The following is a 24,988-nucleotide window of genomic DNA, read 5'->3' on the forward strand; positions in this document are numbered from 1 at the left end:
AAAAAAAATTAAAAAATAAATAAATAAAGAAACATTTCATTGTTTCTTTTGTTTAGAAAATCTAAAGATTTAATTCGAGGTTTAAAGTTTGTAGGTTAAAGTTTAAAATAGTTATTTAAAAAAACTGCTAAATTTTCTTTATTATTCGTAGAAATCATACAAAATTACTACATATTTAGAAACTACGGGTGGTATGAGTGATAAATTGTGAATTTTCGCACGTATACGTCCTGTAGGCTGATAGCGATACAAAGTGAAACAAAATAATTAAAAAAAATATTTCTTTAAATTTCATCTTCAACGTAAAGCTAGAAATTAACTCAAACTGAACTAGAACTGAATTAGAACTGAATTAGAACTGAATTAGAACTGAACTTGAACTGAACTAGAACTGAACTAGAAGTAGAACTGAACTAGAACTGAACAAGAACTGAACTAGAACTGAACTAGAACTGAACTAGAACTGAACTAGAAGTAGATCTGAACTAGAACTAGAACTGAACTAGAACTGAACTAGAACTGAAGTAGAACTGAACTAGAACTGAACTAGAACTGAACTAGAACTGAACTAGAACTGAACTAGAACTGAACTAGAACTGAACTAGAACTGAACTAGAACTGAACTAGAACTGAACTAGAACTGAACTAGAACTGAACTAGAACTGAACTAGAACTGAACTAGAACTGAACTAGAACTGAACTAGAACTGAACTAGAACTGAACTAGAAACTGAACTAGAACTGAACTAGAACTGAACTAGAACTGAACTAGAACTGAACTAGAACTGAACTAGAACTGAACTAGAACTGAACTAGAACTGAACTAGAACTGAACTAGAACTGAACTAGAACTGAACTAGAACTGAACTAGAACTGAACTAGAACTGAACTAGAACTGAACTAGAACTGAACTAGAACTGAACTAGAACTGAACTAGAACTGAACTAGAACTGAACTAGAACTGAACTAGAACTGAACTAGAACTGAACTAGAACTGAACTAGAACTGAAATAGAACTAGAACTGAAATAGAACTAGAACTGAACTAGAACTGAACTAGAACTGAACTAGAACTGAACTAAAACTGAACTAGAACTGAATACAACTGTATGTTTTGGTATATTATGTATAAGGAAAAATGTTTCAACTTAATTCCCATTAGTGATCTTCTTATAAAATGTTTTGAACATTAACATGTCTACAAAACATTATCCTGTAGTCAACAACTTTTTAATTAATACTTAAATCTTTTTATTTAATTTGTTTACATAACTACAACATAAACCTTTTTTTTGCAAAATTCTTAGCTCTTATAATAAATTTCAATTTTATTACTTGCAAACATAGTTTAGGTCCTTTTTCAATTACTAAGCTAGCTAAAAAGTATAAAAAAATACTTTGAAATATTATTCATATATTTTTTAATTTATTCTTGTAACAAAACTGTATACACAAGTTTACAGTTGCGTGTCACCGTTATACAAAATTAGTAAATTGTGGAGGAGGCATTGTATACATTAGTGAAAAAGGTCAAAAATATTTAAATTATAGGGATTTTGTTGCAAATAGTATGTTGTTGAAAAAATTTAACATTTTTTTCATTTTTTTCTGTAATCAAATTTAAGATTTTATTTAATTTTTTTTACATAAAACTAATTTTATTTTATAGTGTTGTGATAATTTAAATAAATTGTTTATGAATATATGATAATTCTTTTCATATTTATGAAGTAATTTCATTATAAAGATAAAATCAAGAAAAAAACTACATGTCGATTGTGAACTTTAAACAAATGTTGAAAGGAACCTTTTAGGGGCCAGACTATAGATTAGCCTCTTGACTATACTATAGCCTGTCCTATAGCCTGTCCTATAGCCTAGACTATAGACCAGATTATAGACTAGACTATAGACTAGACTATAGACTAGACTATAGACTAGACTATAGACTAGACTATAGACTAGACTATAGACTAGACTATAGACTAGACTATAGACTAGACTATAGACTAGACTATAGACTAGACTATAGACTAGACTATAGACTAGACTATAGACTAGACTATAGACTAGACTATAGACTAGACTATAGACTAGACTATAGACTAGACTATAGACTAGACTATAGACTAGACTATAGACTAGACTATAGACTAGACTATAGACTAGACTATAGACTAGACTATAGACTAGACTATAGACTAGACTATAGACTAGACTATAGACTAGACTATAACTAGACTATAGACTAGACTATAGACTAGACTATAGACTAGACTAGACTATAGACTAGACTATAGACTAGACTATAGACTAGACTACTAAGACTAGACTAATAGACTAGGACTAATAGACTAGACTATAGGACTAGACTATAGACTAGACTATAGACTAGACTATAGACTAGACTATGACTAGACTAGACTAGACTATAGACTAGGACTATAGACTAGACTATAGACTAGACTATAGACTAGGACTATAGACTAGACTATAGACTAGACTATGACTAGACTATAGACTAGACTATAGACTAGACTATAGACTAGACTATAGACTAGACTATAGACTAGACTATAGACTAGACTATAGACTAGACTATAGACTAGACTATAGACTAGACTATAGACTAGACTATAGACTAGACTATAGACTAGACTATAGACTAGACTATAGACTAGACTATAGACTAGACTATAGACTAGACTATAGACTAGACTATAGACTAGACTATTAGACTATAGACTAGACTATAGACTAGACTATAGACTAGACTATAGACTAGACTATAGACTAGACTATAGACTAGACTATAGACTACTAGACTACTACAGACTAGACTATAGACTAGACTATAGACTAGACTATAGACTAGACTATAGACTAGACTATAGACTAGACTACAGACTAGACTAAAGACTGGACTAAAGACTAGACTTTAGTCAGATAATAGACTAGGATATAGCCCAGAATACAGACGTTTTGAATTTTTTTATAAGTATTACCCCATTGTGCAAAAATTTCTATATGTATAAAAAAATACTTTGAAATATTAAAACTGTATACACAAGTTTACAGTTGCGTGTCACCGTTATACAAAATTAGTAAATTGTGGAGGAGGCATTGTATACATTAGTGAAAAAAGGTCAAAAATATTTAAATTATAGGGATTTTGTTGCAAATAGTATGTTGTTGAAAAAATTTAACATTTTTTTCATTTTTTTCTGTAATCAAATTTAAGATTTTATTTAATTTTTTTTACATAAAACTAATTTTATTTTATAGTGTTGTGATAATTTAAATAAATTGTTTATGAATATATGATAATTCTTTTCATATTTATGAAGTAATTTCATTATAAAGATAAAATCAAGAAAAAAACTACATGTCGATTGTGAACTTTAAACAAATGTTGAAAGGAACCTTTTAGGGGCCAGACTATAGATTAGCCTCTTGACTATACTATAGCCTGTCCTATAGCCTGTCCTATAGCCTAGACTATAGACCAGATTATAGACTAGACTATAGACTAGACTATAGACTAGACTATAGACTAGACTATAGACTAGACTATAGACTAGACTATAGACTAGACTATAGACTAGACTATAGACTAGACTAAGACTAGACTATAGACTAGACTATAGACTAGACTATAGACTAGACTATAGACTAGACTATAGACTAGACTATAGACTAGACTATAGACTAGACTATAGACTAGACTATAGACTAGACTATAGACTAGACTATAGACTAGACTATAGACTAGACTATAGACTAGACTATAGACTAGACTATAGACTAGACTATAGACTAGACTATAGACTAGACTATAGACTAGACTATAGACTAGACTATAGACTAGACTATAGACTAGACTATAGACTAGACTATAGACTAGACTATAGACTAGACTATAGACTAGACTATAGACTAGACTATAGACTAGACTATAGACTAGACTATAGACTAGACTATAGACTAGACTATAGACTAGACTATAGACTAGACTATAGACTAGACTATAGACTAGACTATAGACTAGACTATAGACTAGACTATAGACTAGACTATAGACTAGACTATAGACTAGACTATAGACTAGACTATAGACTAGACTATAGACTAGACTATAGACTAGACTATAGACTAGACTATAGACTAGACTATAGACTAGACTAGACTAGACTATAGACTAGACTATAGACTAGACTATAGACTAGACTATAGACTAGACTATAGACTAGACTATAGACTAGACTATAGACTAGACTATAGACTAGACTATAGACTAGACTACAGACTAGACTATAGACTAGACTATAGACTAGACTATAGACTAGACTATAGACTAGACTATAGACTAGACTACAGACTAGACTACAGACTAGACTAAAGACTGGACTAAAGACTAGACTTTAGTCAGATAATAGACTAGGATATAGCCCAGAATACAGACGTTTTGAATTTTTTATAAGTATTACCCCATTGTGCAAAAATTTCTATATGTATCTCTCTATATTTAAATACTCCATTTGTTAGATTAAAAAAATCGATAACTCTTTTTTTTTAGATAAAGTTACCAGAACATGCAATTTTATTTTTCATAGAAATCTCCGTAACAAGAGTAAATATTTATTTTAACATTTACAACCCATAATTTGCTAATTTGTTGCACGCTACTGTTTGTCACACAAACGCACTGTAATGTCTTGCTGTTGCTGGCCTAAGACTTTATACTACAGGTTTTTGGATTCATATTTTATGAGTATTTCCATCATCAGCTTAAAGCTTTATGACTTTGGCACCAAAATATTAAAAAAAAATAACACAGAAAGTGAAAATATTAAGGTCTAAAAGTGAAGTGGGTGCTTTTAGTTGTCTTAGTTGTTTTCTCCTTTCTACAGCGTTTTTGTTTGCGTAGGCTAAAATGTTTATTTACCACTCTCCACTTCTAAAGGGTCTTGTTCATTTGCATTTTTGTGGACTTTTATATTATTTACGAGCAAACATATGAGTTAATACATATGTTTGTATTATTGTATAGTATATGAATGTAAATAAGTGTGTACTTTGTACAATTATACCATATATGAGTATATTTTTATATAGAAAGTAAGCTGGAGATGACCAAACATATAAAGCCTTACATTAGCTGTTAAGTGATTTTCAGGAAGACAATGATTGAGAACATTTTAAGGTTTATTCCCCTGTATAATGTCAAATGTCATATTCTATACGAAAACCTAAAAAAGGTATTTCTACTACTATCTGTCCTCCGGTAGGTTAGTGGTTAGTGTTCTAGTCTGGTAGACCGGAGGTGCTGGGTTCGATTCCCACCTGAGGCACTGGTTAAGGAGCGCACAACAGGCCCGATAGAGGCCTAGGTGTATTTCTTCGGATTTGATGTATATACATCCTCCTTTCAAACTAACTAACTAACTAACTATCTTCAAAACAAAAACTATAGTTATATTTAGTAACACGTTTTCATGTTAAATAATTTCTGTAAACAAATTTTCATAATTTACTAATTTTTACAAAAAAAATTAGCTAATTTAGTACTTTTTACAAAAAAAAGTAGCTAATTTAGTACTTTTTTTAGAAATACTATATAAAAAATTATTTCATTAAAGTTGAAAAATTTTGAATTTCCCTGCTTTTTTGCAAAAAGTAGTATTTCTACTACTATTTTTAAATCAAAATATAAACATTATTCGCAAGTATTATTTTCATTTTTAATTAATTGAATTAAAGATTGAAATGAATTTACTACTTTTTACAAAAAAGTAGTGTAACTATCTACTACAATTTAAAAAATTTTCATTAATAGTAATACTTAAATATTGTTTAAATGATGGGAAATCATATTCTACAAGAAAAAAGTAATAAATTTCATAGTTTAGCAAAAAAGTAGTATATTTACTACTATTTTAAAAAGAAAAACTAAGGCTATATTTGGAAAAACTCTTTCATTTCAAATACATTTTATAACAAATTTTCATAATTAACTACATTTTACGAAAAAAGTAGTAGTTAATATAGTACTTTTTATAAAAATATATAAAAAATACCATTTCCTTAATGTTTGAATTACAAAAATCATAATCAATAATAAAATTTTGTATTTTTCTACTTTTTCAAAAAAGTAGTATTTCTACTACTATTTTCAAAACACACTATAAACAAGATTATCAAGTATTCTACTCATTTTAAATTAATTGTATTAAAAATTAAAAATAATTTACTACATTTTGCAAAAAAATAGTAGCTATCTACTACTTTTTTGCAAAATATGTATTAAAAAGTAACATTTAATCAATTTTTAAGTTATAGGAAAACGTATTGTACACGAAAAAGTATTAAATTCCTTAATTTAACAAAAAGTAGTATTTCTACTACTATTTTGAAAATAAAAACTCAAGTTAAATTCAGTAACACTTTTCATTTTAAGTAAATTGTATGAACAGTTTTTCATAATTTACTACTTTTTCACAAAAATGTAGTAGCTAATTTAGTACTTTTTTATAAAAATGTAGTAAAAATGCCATTTCTTTAAAGTTTGAATTAACAAAAATCATTATCAATAATAAAATTTATTATTTTTCTACTTTTTGCAAAAAAGTAGTATTTCTACTACTAATTTGAAATAGCAAAATGAACTTAATTTTGCTATAATTTTTTGATTTCAAAGAAATTTGACACAATTATTTAAAAAAATTTAATACTTTTTATCAAAATGTAGTAGATAACTTAGAACTTTTGTAAAAATGTTTAAAGAATTTTTTGGGTTACAAACCTTATCTCAAACGTCATAATACTAGCAGCCCATTATAGTTGTGTTAGTTTATATAAACGAGTATTATTATTATTATTTCTTCCACATAAGGAGAATAATTAAAAATCTGTTCATTGTTTACTCACCTACAACGGGTTTTGTGGATCCTACCCCTTTGGTGACTTTATGGGGGGTTTTTTTCTGTCATTTGAGTGTTTTCTTCTGCTCTTTATTATAATTGAGGCACAAAGAGAGTGACAGTGCATAATTTATAAAAAACAAAGTTTTAGACAGATTAAATGGAAACCAAACAATGAATGGCTGGTATATATGACAACAACTATAACTACAAACTATGATTTTATAGCATATATAAAACATACATGCATATGTACATACATATGTATGTATGTGTGTATTTACATTACATGTAACTAAAATATATGTACATGTGTTCCATTATTTTAAATATTTATTTATTTATCTTTGAACAAACATTGTGTGTGTAAGTAAATGACATTAAAATGCTTTTTTGTTGTAAAATATGTAGAACAACAACAAGCTTTTACTTTTAGCCTCAAACAATTGTATAAATTTGCAAATTGAACTTTGTTTTGTATAAATTTTACTACTAGGTTCAACCCTGGAGGATTTTTTTTTTTTTTGACAAATTAAGTGCACAAGTAGTAATATTTATTAGAAATCATAACAAATTTATTTCAAACCCAATACAAAAACAACTACAATTTTATAATCTGTAAATGGCCAAATTGTAATTTGAAAACTTGTCAGGGGCATTTTTTTTTGAGTGCTTGAATATTTTATTAATTTGTCATGTATGTACATTGGCAGTGTAATCATAAATTTTATTTTTAATTTAACAACAATTTTAGTTGAAGTGTAGTATAATCTTTGTTAGAATAGTAATAATAACAGCTTGTTTAAATTAAATGTAATATTATTATTTAATTTAACTGTAAATGTAATAAAATGTGAACATCAGTTGGAATTGTAAATTGTCAGTTTTGTTGTTGTCACATACATATTTAAATAGGTTTAAGCTTCATCAGCATTTTTATTGACAATTTATTTAAAAATTCAATTGAAAGCCTTTTAGTCAAGGATTCAATTTCTGATAAAATTCCACAATTTAGCAAAAAGTAGTTTTTCTACTACTATTTCATTTTAAAGATATATTAACAGTTCTCATACAAAAATTGTCTTAACTGGACGAATAACTACCATTTAAACGATAACTTGAGGTGATGAAATTGGGGGTTAATCATTGTTTAGATTATTAGAAACCATATTCTACACGAAAAAGTAATAAATTTCCCAATTTACTACTAATTCTACTACTATTTTAAAAATAAAATTTAATATAATATTTACTAACAATTTTTCATTTTAAATAATTATATACAAAAATACGCTTTCTTTAAAGTTTGTATTAACAAAAATCGTTATCCAAACTAAAAAGCATATAATTTCATACTTTTTTCAAAAAGTAGTATTTCTACTACTATTTTAAAAATAAAATTTAAAGTTATATTTGATAACACTTTTTAATTTTAAATAAATTGTATACGAAATTTCTCATAATTTACTACTTTTTACCAAAAAGTAGTTGATAATTTAGTACTTTTCGGTATACATACATACATATATAGAAAAAATACGATTTCTTTAAAGTCTGAATTACCAAAAATCATTATCCAAACTAAAATGTGTGTACTTTTCGATGAAAAAAGGTACTAATTTTTATAATTATATAGAAAAAATAAATTTTCTTTATGTTTTTATTACCAAAAATCATTATCCAAATTAAAATGTATGTATGGAATTACTTTTTTCAAAAAGTAGTATTTCTACTAATATTTTAAAAATAAAAACTTAAGTTACATTCAGTAACACTTTTCCATTTTAAATAATTTGTTTAAAAAATGTTCTACAATTTACTACTTTGTAGTAAAAAGTAGTAGCTAATTTACTACTATTAGGTAAATATATAGAAAAAAAATTGTATTTTGTTTTAGTTGGCCAACTAAAATGTATATAATTCGATATTTTTTTTCAAAAAGTAGTATTTCTACTACTATTTTGAAAACAAAATTTAAAGTTATATTTACTAACAACTTTTCATTTTAAATAAATTATATACAAAAATATTCATAATTTACTACTTTTTACAAAAATAGCTAATTTAGTACTTTTAGGTAAATATATGGAAAAAAATGTATTTTGTTTTAGTTGGCATTACCAATAATCATTATCCAAACTAAAATGTAGTAAAAATACTACTTTTTTCAAAAAGTAGTAAAAATTTTCATAATTTACTACTTTTTACAAAAATAGCTAATTTAGTACTTTTAGGTAAATATATGGAAAAAATGTATTTTGTTTTAGTTGGCATTACCAATAATCATTATAATAATCAAACTAAAATGTAGTAAAAATACTACTTTTTTCAAAAAGTAGTATTTTTACTACTATTTTAAAAATAAAATTTAAAGTTATATTTACTAACACTTTTTCATTTTAAATATATTCTATTAAAAATTTTTCATAATTTACTACTTTTTACTAAAAAGTAGTAGCTAATTTAGTACTTATTAGTAAATATAATGAAAAAATATCACTGATTTAAACCTTTTATTACCAAAAATCATTATCAATTGTAAAATTTATTAATTTCCTTACTTTTGTCAAAAAGTAGTATTTCTACTACTATTTTTAAATTCGACAATTAAACATGTTTTTGCAGTAGTTTATCATTTTAAATAAATTGTCTTAGAATTTAAATATACATTACAACTTTTTGGTCCATTATCGTCCTACTAGTGGTGGTTAAAGTTCAAATTTTGTCTCTGAATTATCGAAATTAATTGTCACGTATGGAGAGAATGGAGAGTTTTTTTTTTAATCTTGTCCTATTTGTGCATTTTTTATTATATTTTTAATTATTATATTAGATCTTTACAAAACTTTGCAATTTTTATTAAAAGTAATTTGCTCATATTTTGAAAATAAATCTTTTTTACAGCTTTTAACTTTTTACCTAAAAAAATAAAACCTAAAACACTTTTTTATAGCATAATTAGTTTAGTTTGTAAGATTAATTTATAAAATTTTTTTAGCAGTTTGTTAATTAAATGCTAAAATCTAACAACAACAACTATTTAGTTAAAGAAATTTAAAAAAGAGACAAATATTAAATGTAATCTTTATTTTGAGTTTATTTTTATTTTCTTGTTATATACTGGGTATAAAATTCTTTTTTTTTTATGCGAATGTTGTTGATATTTTAGAGGAATTATTATGTAACTATCGATTTATATATTTGTAACTAGAAAATAAAAAAACTAACATAGAGGGGCAAGAAAGTATATACAGTTGTGTTGTGCTGGTAGATTTTTTTCATTACATTACAATTTAGTTTAGTTTTTTTTTTTTCGTTTAAAGGCGAAAACTATAACAGTTTTAGTACAAATAGACAGAGTGCAGTTTAGTAAAGAAAAGAAAAAAAAAAAAACATGTTACTAATAGATATTTGTTTATGTTTAAGATACATGTAATAGCAACGTCATATAAAACTCATCAGCTAACAACGTAGAAATCAACCAACCATTTAATAAACATTTATCTATTACTCCCACTCCTGCTACATCTCTTCTTCACTTGTTTTCTTTTGGTTTTAGAAAAAAACAAAAAAAAAGTGAAAAAATTATAACATTTTATATGTCATAATACAACATTAACTTTAACTAAGCAGTACTTAAAATATAACTAAATTTTAAAACGAATTATAAATGTTAATTAAATAAATTAGTTTAAAATTAAACAACTCTATTAAATGTTAGTTAAGCTATTTAAATTTGTGTTTTAAATTAAACATTTATAGTTTGTTTAGCTTATGCTGTAAAATTTTAAAACAAAACCTTAGACCATGTGACCAGTCCTTTAGAGGTCTTCCATCATATGCTATTACTTTAACTCACTTTTAACTCACTCTCTAGCTAACTCTCCCTTAAACATAATATCTTAAGCAAGCTAAAGCTTAGCATCATCATCAATTTAGTATCAAAATAAATTGAACTAATTCAAAACCCAAAACGAGATTATGCGAAATATTTAATATAACTCTAAATGTTCGTTATTATTCTCTTCAAAAATTGCAAAATATAATTAATATAAACATCAAATTATATATAAAATCTAAATGTTATTTAGCATATTTGTTAATGTGAACGTGTTAAAAATTTTTAGGTAAATTATATAGTAAGAAATAAATCCATTTTTTATAATATTTTTTTAATTATTTTAAGTAGTCTTTTTTTAGTTAGTTTTTTACCAAAACTTATTTATCATAATATGTAAAATACCGAATTTAAAAAAAAAATTCCACAATCATTAAAATTCCCCCCAAAATAACATACAAACCAACTGGCTGTATTATATAAAAACTAGAGATCTTTTTAGAGCAAAAAAATTCCCTTTCAGTATGCACTTCTTAACTTTTTAGAGAGTTCTTTTTTGTAAGCAGCACTTTATACTCTTTTATTTGTGATTTATTAAACTCAAATCCAAAATATTAAAATCTGTTTAAATTAACAAAAAATTCCGTGTTTGGCATACAAAATTGTACATGTCATTTTACAACAATAATAACATTTAACTGAACTCCCTACTTTTAAAATATAAGACCAAACTTCCTATCTCTCTATAACTCTCTCTCTCTCTCTCTCACTTTTTACATCTGTCTGCTAATTTCTCTTAAAACAAAATCAAATTCAAACAAATCAAAAAATTATTATCACCCTTGTCTCTAGACCAAACCAACACTTGCTCCTAGTAACTTCCAGCTTTTAGAGAAAGTTTTAAAACTTACTCTAAGCTTTAACATATTGTAGACTTCTCTCAAAGAAACCCCTTAAAAACAACAACAAATTTTTTACATAGCTAAAGTAACTATTTTTAAAGCAAATACTATAACTACTTAGCCGGGTAACTCAAACTTAAGTTAGCTTTATATTTTACACACACACACTCTACAAATTTATAAAGAAAAAAAACAAAAAAAAAAAATAAATAAACAACAAACTCAAACACAATGTATGCGGCAGCGGGCGGTGCCTCGTTGGCCTCACGTCAGGCCCGACAACGTCAGCGCCAGCAAAAGAAAACCCAACAACTTCAAGCGAAACTACATCCACCGAAGGCAGCGGGTATTGTCCTAGCCGAACATGGCGCTTCCACGCCCACACGACATTCACGCCAATTCCACCAATTACCCAATAACTACTTACGTACACCGCAGGCTCAGGCACGCAAGCTTAGTGCCAGTTATACGGCTCAATCCAAGCTTCTACTGCCAATCGATGAGGGCGACACACAATCGGTGCTGCACATGCAAATGCATTCACATGCCCATGGCCATTATACGGGACATCCGGGTCATAGTCATCACGCCCATAGTCATGCTCATCAACAGGGCCATCAGCATATGGGCTCCTATACGCCCGATGCCCAGCATACGCATCATCATCAGCATGGACGCGTATCGCCTAGATTGGTACATCGTCATTCGGGCAGCAGTGGCACCAGCTTCCATTATACGCACTTGCCGAAATCGGCCACCGCTACGCTGCCGCTGGTTTCGCAAGTCGAGGCCACACCACCGACGTCGCCAGAGGGCGTGGCCGTCGCCGGCGACCACTTAACAGGCGACACCCCACCTACGATGACTGGACAGGAGGAGGCCAGCACAACAATGGCTTTACCTTGCCACGACTCTATTATAGTGACGCCGGCCACGCCCATGGCTTCGCCCGGTCATGTGGCCAAACCGCGCGATGAACTTTCCGATGCTGCAGCGGAAAAACAACCCCTAACCGCCGCCATTGATTCATGCGATGACGACGAACACATGCAGCCACCCACCGGTCCTCTCGAACGCAAGTGCAGTGTCTATCGCATGCGTCGTAGTGATGCTTTTGAATTGGATGCTGCCGCCGCCTCTGCAGTTAGTGGCGTTAAGCGTCAATTCAAAGAACTGCAATTCAATCAGCAACATCAACAATATGAACCCTTACTCACCGATGATCCTCATATTATCTTCCGGGGCGGTCGTAAGGTTCAATTATGCGCCTACTGCGAAGAAGGTATTTGCGTCTGTGAACATATTGAGGTAATTAAGAACAACAACAAGTTTAACTACAACCACGTTCGTCAAAAAAAAAAAAAAATAAATAAAAATTTATATGAACACAAAGCGTCGTAAGAATTTTAAACAGGCTGGCCCTTTCTCGCTCTTTATGTACTAATTACTCTCTTTATACACAATTATTCTCTCTGTGTACTTATTTGCTAATTATATGTATTAAAAATCTTTAACGCAATCCCCAACAAAAAAGAAACTAATACGTTGACACAGGAATTGAAAATTTTGTAATATAGTTAATAGATTAGTTAATGTGCTAGTCCATAGACTAGTCTGTGGAATAGTTAATAGTATAATCCATAGACTAGTCAATAGCGTAGTAAATAGACTCGGCGATATACTAGTCTATCCTAAACGCTGCATAGACTAGTCCATAGCACATAGACTAGTCCATATAATAGTCCATGGACTAGTGCATATACTAGTTCATAGGCTAGTCCAGAGACTACTCCATAGATTAGTTTATAAACTAGTCTATAGACTAGTCCCTAGACTTGTGCATATACTAGTTCCTTGACATGTCTCTAGACTAGTCCATAAACTAGTCCATAGACTAGTCCATAATCTAGTCCATAAACTAGTTCATAGACTAGTCTGTAGGCTAGTCCATAGACCAGTTCATAATTTCGTAAATAGACATGCCTATAGAGTAGTTAGTAGACTATGCAATAGACTAGTCTATAGAGTAGTCAATAGACTACTCCATAGAGCAGTCAGAAGACTAGTCCATAGACTGATCTTAGTACTAAGTATTTCAAAATTATTTCCATGCCTGTGTTGAATCGTTTCTAAAACGCTCTATTCCTTTACTAACTGTGTCTAGCTTTCTGTTTTTTTTTTTTTCTATTACTAACTAACACTAATCTTACTAACTAATCGTGCTACTTTTATTACTACTACTTACTATACGTATAACAAGAATATATTTTTAAGTTTTGGTCCTTTTCTAAGTGTGTTGTTTTCTTTTTCATTTTTATTACCTTTAATTCAATGTATGTATGTGTGTGTGTGTAGTTTTAAATGCTATTACATATAATTTTTTATGATTATGATTACTTATATACCACCGAAAAAAAAGCAATAACAAAAAAACTAACACACCTTATATTTAACATCCCACATATACAAACTATTATTTTCATTACATTACCTACACATATACACAAACATTTAAACCTTTAAATTTTTGAATACTTCATCATTTAATAACGGTTTTATAGCCATCAAAACTTCTTCGTTCCTTACTCGCATTTATTCGTTGTTACACATCTAGCTTCGTTTTCATGTGTATGTGTGTGTTTGTGTATCATTGTGTGTGTGTTGTGTTTTTATTATTATTTTCTATGTTCTATGTAATTTTCAATGTTGCATGTTTGTTGTTTCTTTTTTTTTCGTGTCATAATGTTTTCTCGCATGTTTCTCTTTATATACATATAGTTTTTTGAAGCCACCTTTTCCTTCACTAGTGTTTCCTTTCCTTTTTATATACGTTATAGTTCCTTTGTTATTTTCTTTATCTAATATAAATTTCTGTTGTTTAGTTTTTTTATTAAATGAAAGTGACTTTAAAGCGAAAAACACAGCTCATTAGTTTTAAGGTTCGTTTTGGGGCTGTAGACATTATTACCTAAATAGTGTTTTTGGGTGGTGGTCTCTTTACACAATACTCACACTTACTAACTTGCCTAACACACACACTCACACTCTATGAGCAACACATACTTATTTATTGTATTATCTTTATAAATAGTAAATACTATATTTGTTTATATTTTTTGGCGATTTTATAGACGTTTATATAGAAAGAAACCTATTTAGCAACAGTACTGTTTAAAACCTAAGCAGTTTTTCCTAACAACTTAAAACTACGACTTATAGGTTCGGGGTTTCAATCTTTATCTCATTACGTGATGAGAAACGATTTTAAACTTTTTAGGTTATTATTAGAATACTCTGTTTGGTTGTAGCTCTTCATATTTGAAAAATAAGTTGCTTAGGTTTTGTTCAATACTGTTCATTTATGTATAAGTTTGTTTCTATGTGTCTAGTTCCGTTTTGAAGTTTATACTTGTTGTCATGTTTGTAAAACGTAAAGTTTTTCTTTTTGTTTTCCAAACAGCGACGACAACTTGGTGGACACTTAAAGAAATAATTATAGGATTTATAACAAATTAAAAATTGGTCTGAAAAACTTTTAATTAAAAATTTACATTCATTCAGTTTTAGTTCAGATCTTGTTAGTTCTAGTTCAGTTCTAGTTCAGTTCTAGTTCAGTTCTAGTTCAGTTCTAGTTCAGTTCTAGTTCAGTTCTAGTTCAGTTCTAGTTCAGTTCTAGTTCAGTTCTAGTTCAGTTCTAGTTCAGTTCTAGTTCAGTTCTAGTTCAGTTCTAGTTCAGTTCTAGTTCAGTTCTAGTTCAGTTCTAGTTCAGTTCTAGTTCAGTTCTAGTTCAGTTCTAGTTCAGTTCTAGTTCAGTTCTAGTTCAGTTCTAGTTCAGTTCTAGTTCAGTTCTAGTTCAGTTCTAGTTCAGTTCTAGTTCAGTTCTAGTTCAGTTCTAGTTCAGTTCTAGTTCAGTTCTAGTTCAGTTCTAGTTCAGTTCTAGTTCAGTTCTAGTTCAGTTCTAGTTCAGTTCTAGTTCAGTTCTAGTTCAGTTCTAGTTCAGTTCTAGTTCAGTTCTAGTTCAGTTCTAGTTCAGTTCTAGTTCAGTTCTGGTTCAGTTCTAGTTCAGTTCTAGTTCAGTTCTAGTTCAGTTCTAGTTCAGTTCTAGTTCAGTTCTAGTTCAGTTCTAGTTCAGTTCTAGTTCAGTTCTAGTTCTTCTAGTTCAGTTCTAGTTCAGTTCTAGTTCAGTTCTAGTTCAGTTCTAGTTCAGTTCTAGTTCTAGTTCAGTTCTAGTTCTAGTTCAGTTCTAGTTCAGTTCTAGTTCAGTTCTAGTTCAGTTCTAGTTCAGTTCTAGTTCAGTTCTAGTTCAGTTCTAGTTCAGTTCTAGTTCAGTTCTAGTTCAGTTCTAGTTCAGTTCTAGTTCAGTTCTAGTTCAGTTCTAGTTCAGTTCTAGTTCAGTTCTAGTTCAGTTCTAGTTCAGTTCTAGTTCAGTTCTAGTTCAGTTCTAGTTCAGTTCTAGTTCAGTTCTAGTTCAGTTCTAGTTCAGTTCTAGTTCAGTTCTAGTTCAGTTCTAGTTCAGTTCTAGTTCAGTTCTAGTTCAGTTCTAGTTCAGTTCTAGTTCAGTTCTAGTTCAGTTCTAGTTCAGTTCTAGTTCAGTTCTAGTTCAGTTCTAGTTCAGTTCTAGTTCAGTTCTAGTTCAGTTCTAGTTCAGTTCTAGTTCAGTTCTAGTTCAGTTCTAGTTCTAGTTCAGTTCTAGTTCTAGTTCAGTTCTAGTTCAGTTCTAGTTCAGTTCTAGTTCTAGTTCAGTTCTAGTTCAGTTCTAGTTCAGTTCTAGTTCAGTTCTAGTTCAGTTCTAGTTCAGTTCTAGTTCAGTTCTAGTTCAGTTCTAGTTCAGTTCTAGTTCAGTTCTAGTTCAGTTCTAGTTCAGTTCTAGTTCAGTTCTAGTTCAGTTGTAGTTCACATAAATCGCTTTAGCAGTCATCTTGGTTTTAATATCAATTTCCTACAGGACGTATGATTGATATTAAGTAATGGCCTCAAATGCAAATTTAACTATAACTTTTGTTGTAATACAAGGACAAAGATTTATTAAAGAGGTTTTTAATAACAACTTAATATACTATAAATACTATAACAAAATCAAACCTTTCTCCAAAAGGAAATTTTTAAAAATTTTAAACAAAAAGGAAAAAGGTAATAATAATTCTTATAGTTGGGCTTTTATTAAAATTTGTGTAAATAAAGATTTTGAAAGTTTTATAATGAATTTCAATTTTATCCACCTTTAATTATTTCCCAAAGTGTTTTAAAACACCATTATGGAAACTAAAAACTAAACCTTAAAGGAGAAAAATCCAAAAAAAATTGGAATACTGCCTAAATGCTGCTACTTAATACCTACTATATGGATGCTATTTCAACAGCTAAACTGTTTTACTGATATCATAAAATCCTACAACATTTTGTTATGTATTCGAAAAAAAAAAAATAACTAAAAATGTTTAAAGTAAAACTACATGTATAGAGAAAAACTGCTGCAAACGAAATTTTAATCTCGAAATAAATCTCTTAATTATGACTAAAATAATCATTTAGAATACATTTTAATGTTTAAATAGCTAACGAAATGAAGAAACTAATTACAAAAGATATTAAAAATTAAAGCATTTTATTTATTTATTTATTTGTAATTTAAGGTTTGTTATAAAGTTGGCAAATGTAGTTTTAAAGAAAGGGTGTGGTTATTTTTCTTTAAATTTGTTATCAGTTTACTTTTAAGTAAAGTTCAATTTTGTTAAAAATTGTAACCCTTATTACAATAGCTTTGAGGAACTATTTCAAAAATCTTAGAAGTAGAATTACATCTAAAGTTATAGTTAAATTTCCATTTTAAGTCATTAATTAATATTAATCATACGTCCTGTAGGAAATTGATTTTCAAACCGAAATAGCTGCTAAAGTTTAAGAGAGTTATAAGCAAAACTTAGGATTGTATTAGATTAGGTCTTAGGCTTTTTAAAATGTTTAACGATTTTTGTCATTTTCACCATAGGACGCTTATTTAAGACATTTACGCGATTTATTTTTGTTAATTTTTTAGAATACATTTAAATTATATGTTTAAAGGAACTTTTTGGGGAAAAAATATACAAATTTGCTGGTCGTAGACCAAATCAGATTCTAAGATAATCCAGCCATCGCATGTTTGTCTAAGTGTTGAACAAGGGATGATTGATTCTTAACAGGATGTAGAGGGCAGATAATTTGGGAATATTTGTTGGGAATATGTTCACACAATCGGTCCACACTTGATCCTAGACTCCTTATAGGGAACTATAGAATACTTTTTATAATAAATTGTCAAGAATATATTTATTAAACTGCAACAGTTAGAGTTCTGAGAAACTATAAGATCTATAATCCCCAAATTTTGCTCTAACAATTTTGACATCCAAGTGAACATTTGGGGGAAAAATGGCCGACCGTAGCACCTCCCAAATGAATTAAATACAAAAATTCAAATATCTGGGAAACTATTAGAGCTAGAACCGTTAAATTAGACGGGCAACATTGAAATCCTTATGAAATTGTATGGGTATACATATGTAAATTACGGACTAGCTAGTGGTTCTTCCCATAAAAAGTTCATATGAAAAATTGTAAAAAGATTCCTTAATTGTATAGTTTTTAGGGTCGCGAAGCACACTGGGTATTGTTAGTTTCGTATAAAAATGATTTTTGATGGAAAGTAATGGAAGGGATTAAAGTTATTTGTTATATTCGGAATTGCAGGTTTATTAGCAGATCTGCAACCGATTTTACGGCTGCAGATTATTAGTAAATTTTTATAAAAAATCGAATTTTAAAAAATGGATTTTTAGAGAAAAATTTGATTTTGATGAAAACGATGGGTTTGCTTACAAACCGCATTTTTAGATTTCAGTGAAAAAATTAAATTTTAGTGTGAATTGCATTTAAAATTTAGTGTTTTTTTTAGTGATTTTTAGTAAAAATTCAGATCTTTAGTAAAAAAAACAGGTTAAATTAGCAAAAAATTGGATTTTTAGTAAAAATTCGAATTTTTCATAAAAATTCAGATTTTTTGAGAAAATTTTGATTTTTAGTGAAAATTTAAAATTTTAGTTAAAAAATCTTACTTTTTAGTAAAAAATAATATTTTTAGCAAAAAATCAAATTTGTTGGATTTTTAGCAAAAATTTTATTTTTAGTAAAAAATAGATTTTTTAGCGAAAAAATTTATTTTTTAAATTTTTTTTTAGTAAAAAAATTTTAATTTTTAGAAAAAAATCTAAATTTTAGTAAAAAAAAACCTAATTATTGATAAAAAAAATTCAATTTTGAGTGAAAACTCAAATTTTTAGTAAAATAATCGATTTTTGTGAAAATTCAGTAAAATCAGATTTTTATTAAAAATTTAGATTTTTTCTAATAAAAATGAAAACTTTTTGCCAAATTTTGATTGAAAACTATTTTTGATTTAAAAAAAAGGAAATCTTTATAAAAATATTCGAGGTTTTAGAGAAAAATCCTTTCCTTTAACTCGAGAATCATTCATTTAGTAAAGCGGGTGGTATAAGTAATATTTAATTCTTAATAAATAAAAAAATTACTCATACCACCCGTAGTTCATACTGCAGATACTAGAAGTATGAGTTATTTGTAATTCTCTTAACAATTGTTAAAGAATAAATAATTTTTAAAAATATTTAAAAATTATTTTGATAGTAATTTTGGAAAATTAAATTTTATAATTTTATATAATATTTAGCAATTAAACACTATAATTTTATTAAATTATTGTGGGTGTTAGAAAAGAGAGAACAATAAATTTCGTTGTGTTGCCAAAATTAGACAATAGAAAATTGTCTACTTTTTTCGGAAGGTTAACATTGGCAATTGTAATACACACAAAACAATGGAAACCATACTTTCACACAGTTTTCTTTACATTTTTATAAATATTTTTGGAAAACATTTTAGTTTGTATATTTAGCATTTATTTAATAATAAAATACTATTATATATATTGTTTGCCATTTAGTAAAAAAGTAACAAAGCAAATGTGTTTAAAACAATAACAAAAACTTCTTTTTTTTAAATAGAAAACTTGTTGCCTAAAATTAAATTTTAACAAAATGAAACCAACAATTTAAATAAATAATAAATTAAATTATTTGCCTTAAATAAACAAACTTAACAAATTTAAATGAAGATTTAATAAAAAAGAAAACAACAATGTTTATTTTGATAAACAAACAAACACTTGCATAAACATGTTTATTTTCCTATAAATAGAAGAAATAGCAAAACAGGAAAAGAAGCGGCCATTTTTTGGAAAAAAAGTATATGCTTGTGTAGGTGTTTGTTTGTAAACGAGTGAGAGAAGATTTTGTTTTTTTAAGGTTTGAGTAACCAAAAAAAAGAAACCCTACAAAAACAAAGCTAACATTTAAGAAAAAGAAGAAAAGTGAGTGTAAAACCAAGAAGCAAAGTAGATAAAAATAAATAAATGAAACTAAATTATAAAAGAAAAGTGAAAAGTAAAATGAAAATGCGATTAAATGCTAAATTAAGCTGTAAAGATGTAAAGAATTTAAAAAATTCTAACAAACAAAAGCAATTACAGGAAATTACTAAAGCATACATATCGTTAAAATGAAATAATAACAACAACAACGGCAAAAAAGCAGCAGCAATTAATAATAATGAATTTTTACATACGCCTTCACCGCCATTTTTTAAAAAATTACAAAATATAAAAGAATTATATACATAACAACAACAATATACATTTATAACAAAACATAACTACATAACTTATTTACTGTTTATATATATATAGAAAAAAAACTAAAAACTTAATCTCGTTGCAACTTTAAATTAAAAAAAAAATAATAATAACTTTATTTTAAGTTTATGAACAAAAACGTTTTAGTCTGGTCTTATTAGTTCTAAAATAAATTAGTAAATTTTTAAGAAAATCTCAAGTTTATGTATCGACGACTGTTGTGTACGTGCGCACAATTACGTTTAAACTGGTGGTTGCGTCGGCGTGGTAGACGTAGACGACGCAAGGGTCAACGTAGACAGAAACATCATCGTTGGAAAGTACAAAATTATATACAAAAAACAACATAGCAGCAAAAGCAACAACAAACGCCACAGCAAAAGTTTGTGATAATTATTAATAACAACAACGATAACTACAGATAACGACAACAACAACTAAAGTATTAACGTTAATAACTACAGAAAACAACAACAACAACTAGCAGCTTTAACAGGAAAAACCAAAGCCTGCTATTAACAACAACAACAACAGCCTTTTTTTATAGCACTTAGAGCTAAACGTTTGTTATACATACAAAAGCTAGCAAGAAAGCCCCGAGAGCAGTTATACTCTTCTCTCTTCTATATATAAATATAGATAATTGTCAGGTTTTAACTCTACATACTTACTACTTTATTATTATATTAACCTAAGACTATTTTAAAATACTCAAAGTATAAAAAATCCCCCAAAAAAAATATGAAATTTTATTATAATTTTTTTCAAATTAACAATAATTATAATAATAAAATTAAAACAAACGCCTTCAGTTTTACATAGGGCTCCTGAAGAACATAAATTCTAGTTCTTCTCTAAAACACAGTCACAGACGTCTAAGCAGCATTCAACTCTCTAAGCAAACTAAAACCAAAAACCAAAAAAAAAAGAAACAATTAAATATTAAGAAAACTCAACACTCAACTGCTCGACTGCTCGATTTAAAAGTTATTAAATTATTATAAAAAACCCCAAAAGAGCGAGTAGTTTGTTTACGTATTGGCGTTAAAATTATTAATTTAAAGAATAATAAATAAAAAATCAAAAATTCTCTTCATCAGCTTGTTATATAGTCACTGTTACAGTTCCGATTTAGTTACGCATAGAGTGATTGTAAAAAATCAGCATTAAAGATGCAGGCAGCATTGATGCTAAGATCGAAATCTCGGGTGGCGAGAAGAAGAAAGCTACGAAAATTAGGTGGAAGACTTGAGTTGCCTAGTAATGTAGCAACCAAAGAAATAGCTCCATTTCCTCGTTATCCGCCTGAGTCATGGGTAATATTATTTTTTTTATTTTTTTCGTTCGTTCGTTTTTGTTTCGTTTTGTTTTCTTTTATTATTATTATTATTATACTTTCTCTCTCTTTTTGAAAAAAAGAAAATATCAGTCTCCTAAGTAAAAAAAAAATATTAAAAAAAGAACGGCCTATAAATCTCTCTTTCAAACTTTTTACCAATTACTACTACTACTACCACACTTAAAAAAATTAAATAAAATAGTTTTATTAATTAGCTGACCCTAGTTTTAAAACCTCTCGCTCTAGCTCTAGATTTCTATCACACACTCTCTCTCTCTCGCTCTTTTTTCTATAAAAGTAAAAAGAGTCTTTTGTAAAATGTAAATTTATTTGCAGTACTCCTGTTGTAAAAATACTGTAGCTGTCCTAGACCAATTAACCGCTCTCCCGCTCTCTCTCTCTTTAATTTTGTTATTTTTTATAATTTATGCTACTTTTTAACTAATTTTTTTCTACTTAGTTTGTATTTTATACAGTCAGTTGTTCCTGTAAACTTTAGTCCAACATTTTAATAACAATAATATTGTATAAATAGTATTCCAAATAGTTTTAAAAATTCTACAAAATAGTTAAACCAACACACACCAGTTTACATTTTATAAAAATTCCAAAAAAAATGTTTTTTTTTTAGTATTTTAAAAACAACCAAAACATTTAAAGGTTATACTGCCAATGCTTAACTTTAATCTTATAACTACAACTATTACTAGATCCTATTATTTAAACCAAACCTACAAGATCATTATCTAACCACCACCAGCAATTTATACATAGCTATATGTATATAATATTTACTTAGTAAATAAACTCTTATACTAGTTCTTATATAGTACATACATATATAGTTTATATATAAAGTAGTTTTTTAACTTAAACCTTTTCCCTCTCTCGCTCTCTCTCTCTATTTCTCTCCTAATTTAACTAAAACCTTACTCTTACTATCTCTTTATTTTCTCCTTAAACCTTTTAAACCCTTTTTTTAAATGTAGATATTTGTTTCCCACACTTCTAGCTGAAAACCCTATACATCTTATCAATTTAAAAAAACCCTACAATTTGCAATAATACAGTAGATTTTCGCACCAAAAAAAAAACTTTTCACCTTAAAATTATGGTAGTATCGCTTAAACCAAAGAAAAAACTGAGTTCTACCCCCCGCTCCGTTACCATAAAACAAATTTATTTAATAGCTAAAAACAAAAAAAACCTTAGTTTTCTAACAGTAGTTATCAATTTATAGTTAAGTTCCTTTTTAAATTATAATTTATATTTTCCCTTTTTTTTTAGTTTCATTTATCACCTATAATTTTGAAATAATTTCATTAAACTCAACAAATAATTTAGTTTTTTTAGCCCACTTACACAACAAGTGAAGAATCCAAAAAAAATTAATTAAAAATCAAAAAAAAGTGTATGTATTTTTGTCACAACTTCTCTCAATCAAAAAAAAAAAAAAAAAAAAAACAACCGACGGCATACATACAACATTTATTTCGCTACAATTTTTCATACGGGTATGATGTGTTTTGTTCATCATTTGTTAACAATTTTAAACTATTTACATAATAATACACTTGTGCTTACATAATTAAGTCATATGCCCAGTCTCATACTAGGATAATTTGATCGTTAATTTAGAATAAGATCTATAAATAAACTCAACGACTATAAAAACATATTGGAAACAGTTAAATGCCTTCAGTTGTAAGTAGTTCAGTCCTAAATCAGTTCAAGTTTAGTTGTTAATCAGTTCTAGTTCCATTGTAGATAAATTGTTAATCAATTCCATTTAAGTTCTACAACAGTTCTAGATCACTTTTAGATCAGTCCTGAAGCAGTTATAATTGTGTAGTTGAGTTTAAGATCAGGTCTAGATCTCTTTTAGATCTCTCAAATCAGTAGGAAATTTGCTATAGATCAGTTGTAATTCGATTCAGTTCAGTTCTATTTCAGTTCTAGTTCAGTTCTAGTTCAGTTCTAGTTCAGTTCTAGTTCAGTTCTAGTACAGTTCTAGTACAGTTCTAGTACAGTTCTAGTTCAGTTCTAGTTCAGTTCTAGTTCAGTTCTAGTTCAGTTCTAGTTCAGTTCTAGTTCAGTTCTAGTTCAGTTCTAGTTCAGTTCTAGTTCAGTTCTAGTTCAGTTCTAGTTCAGTTCTAGTTCAGTTCTAGTTCAGTTCTAGTTCAGTTCTAGTTCAGTTTTAGTTCAGTTTTAGTTCAGTTCTAGTACAGTTCTAGTACAGTTCTAGTTCAGTTCTAGTTCAGCTCTAGTTCAGTTCTAGTTCAGTTCTAGTTTAGTTCTAGTTCAGTTCTAGTTCAGTTCTAGTTCAGTTCTAGTTCAGTTCCAGTTCAGTTCTAGTTCAGTTCAGTTCTAGTTCAGTTCTAGTTCAGTTCTAGTTCAGTTCAAGTTCAGTTCTAGTTCAGTTCTAGTTCAGTTCTAGTTCAGTTCTAGTTCAGTTCTAGTTCAGTTCTAGTTCAGTTCTAGTTCAGTTCTAGTTCAGTTCTAGTTCAGTTCTAGTTCAGTTCTAGTTCAGTTCTAGTTCAGTTCTAGTTCAGTTCTAGTTCAGTTCTAGTTCAGTTCTAGTTCAGTTCTAGTTCAGTTCTAGTTCAGTTCTAGTTCAGTTCTAGTTCAGTTCTAGTTCAGTTCTAGTTCAGTTCTAGTTCAGTTCTAGTTCAGTTCTAGTTCAGTTCTAGTTCAGTTCTAGTTCAGTTCTAGTTCAGTTCTAGTTCAGTTCTAGTTCAGTTCTAGTTCAGTTCTAGTTCAGTTCTAGTTCAGTTCTAGTTCAGTTCTAGTTCAGTTCTAGTTCAGTTCTAGTTCAGTTCTAGTTCAGTTCTAGTTCAGTTCTAGTTCAGTTCTAGTTCAGTTCAGTTCAGTTCTAGTTCAGTTCTAGTTCAGTTCTAGTTCAGTTCTAGTTCAGTTCTAGTTCAGTTCTAGTTCAGTTCTAGTTCAGTTCTAGTTCAGTTCAAGTTCAGTTCTAGTTGAGTTCTAGTTCAGTTCTAGTTCAGTTCTAGTTCAGTTCTAGTTCAGTTCTAGTTCAGTTCTAGCTCAGTTCTAGGTTAGTTCTAGTTCAGTTCTAATTCAGATCTCGTTCAGTTCTAGTTCAGTTCTAATTCAGTTTTAGTTCAGTTCTAGTTCTGTTTTAGTTCTGTTCTAGTTGTGGTTTTATTCAGCACAATAACCGTTTTAAAAAAGTCATAGGCAATGTATACTTTTACATCTGACTTTGGTAACTTAAATATAATTTAAAT

At 28.4% G+C, this 24,988-nt stretch overlaps 1 protein-coding gene across 1 annotated transcript in view; it reads left to right on the top strand.

The window, feature by feature from the left end:
* The first annotated feature begins 10,034 nt into the window (after positions 1-10,034).
* Positions 10,035-24,988, top strand: part of LOC119607026 — a 39,514-nt gene continuing 24,560 nt past the window's right edge. The window contains exon 1 of the mRNA XM_037960743.1: positions 10,035-12,966. Within this exon, the coding sequence (XP_037816671.1) occupies positions 11,890-12,966 (1,077 nt within the window). The 5' untranslated portion in view covers positions 10,035-11,889. The remainder of the gene's footprint in view (positions 12,967-24,988) is intronic.

This window comes from Lucilia sericata, unplaced genomic scaffold, assembly GCF_015586225.1.
Source record: "Lucilia sericata isolate MDLA Ls3-8-SP2 unplaced genomic scaffold, ASM1558622v1 Contig000645F_arrow, whole genome shotgun sequence".
Lineage (NCBI taxonomy): Eukaryota > Metazoa > Arthropoda > Insecta > Diptera > Calliphoridae > Lucilia > Lucilia sericata.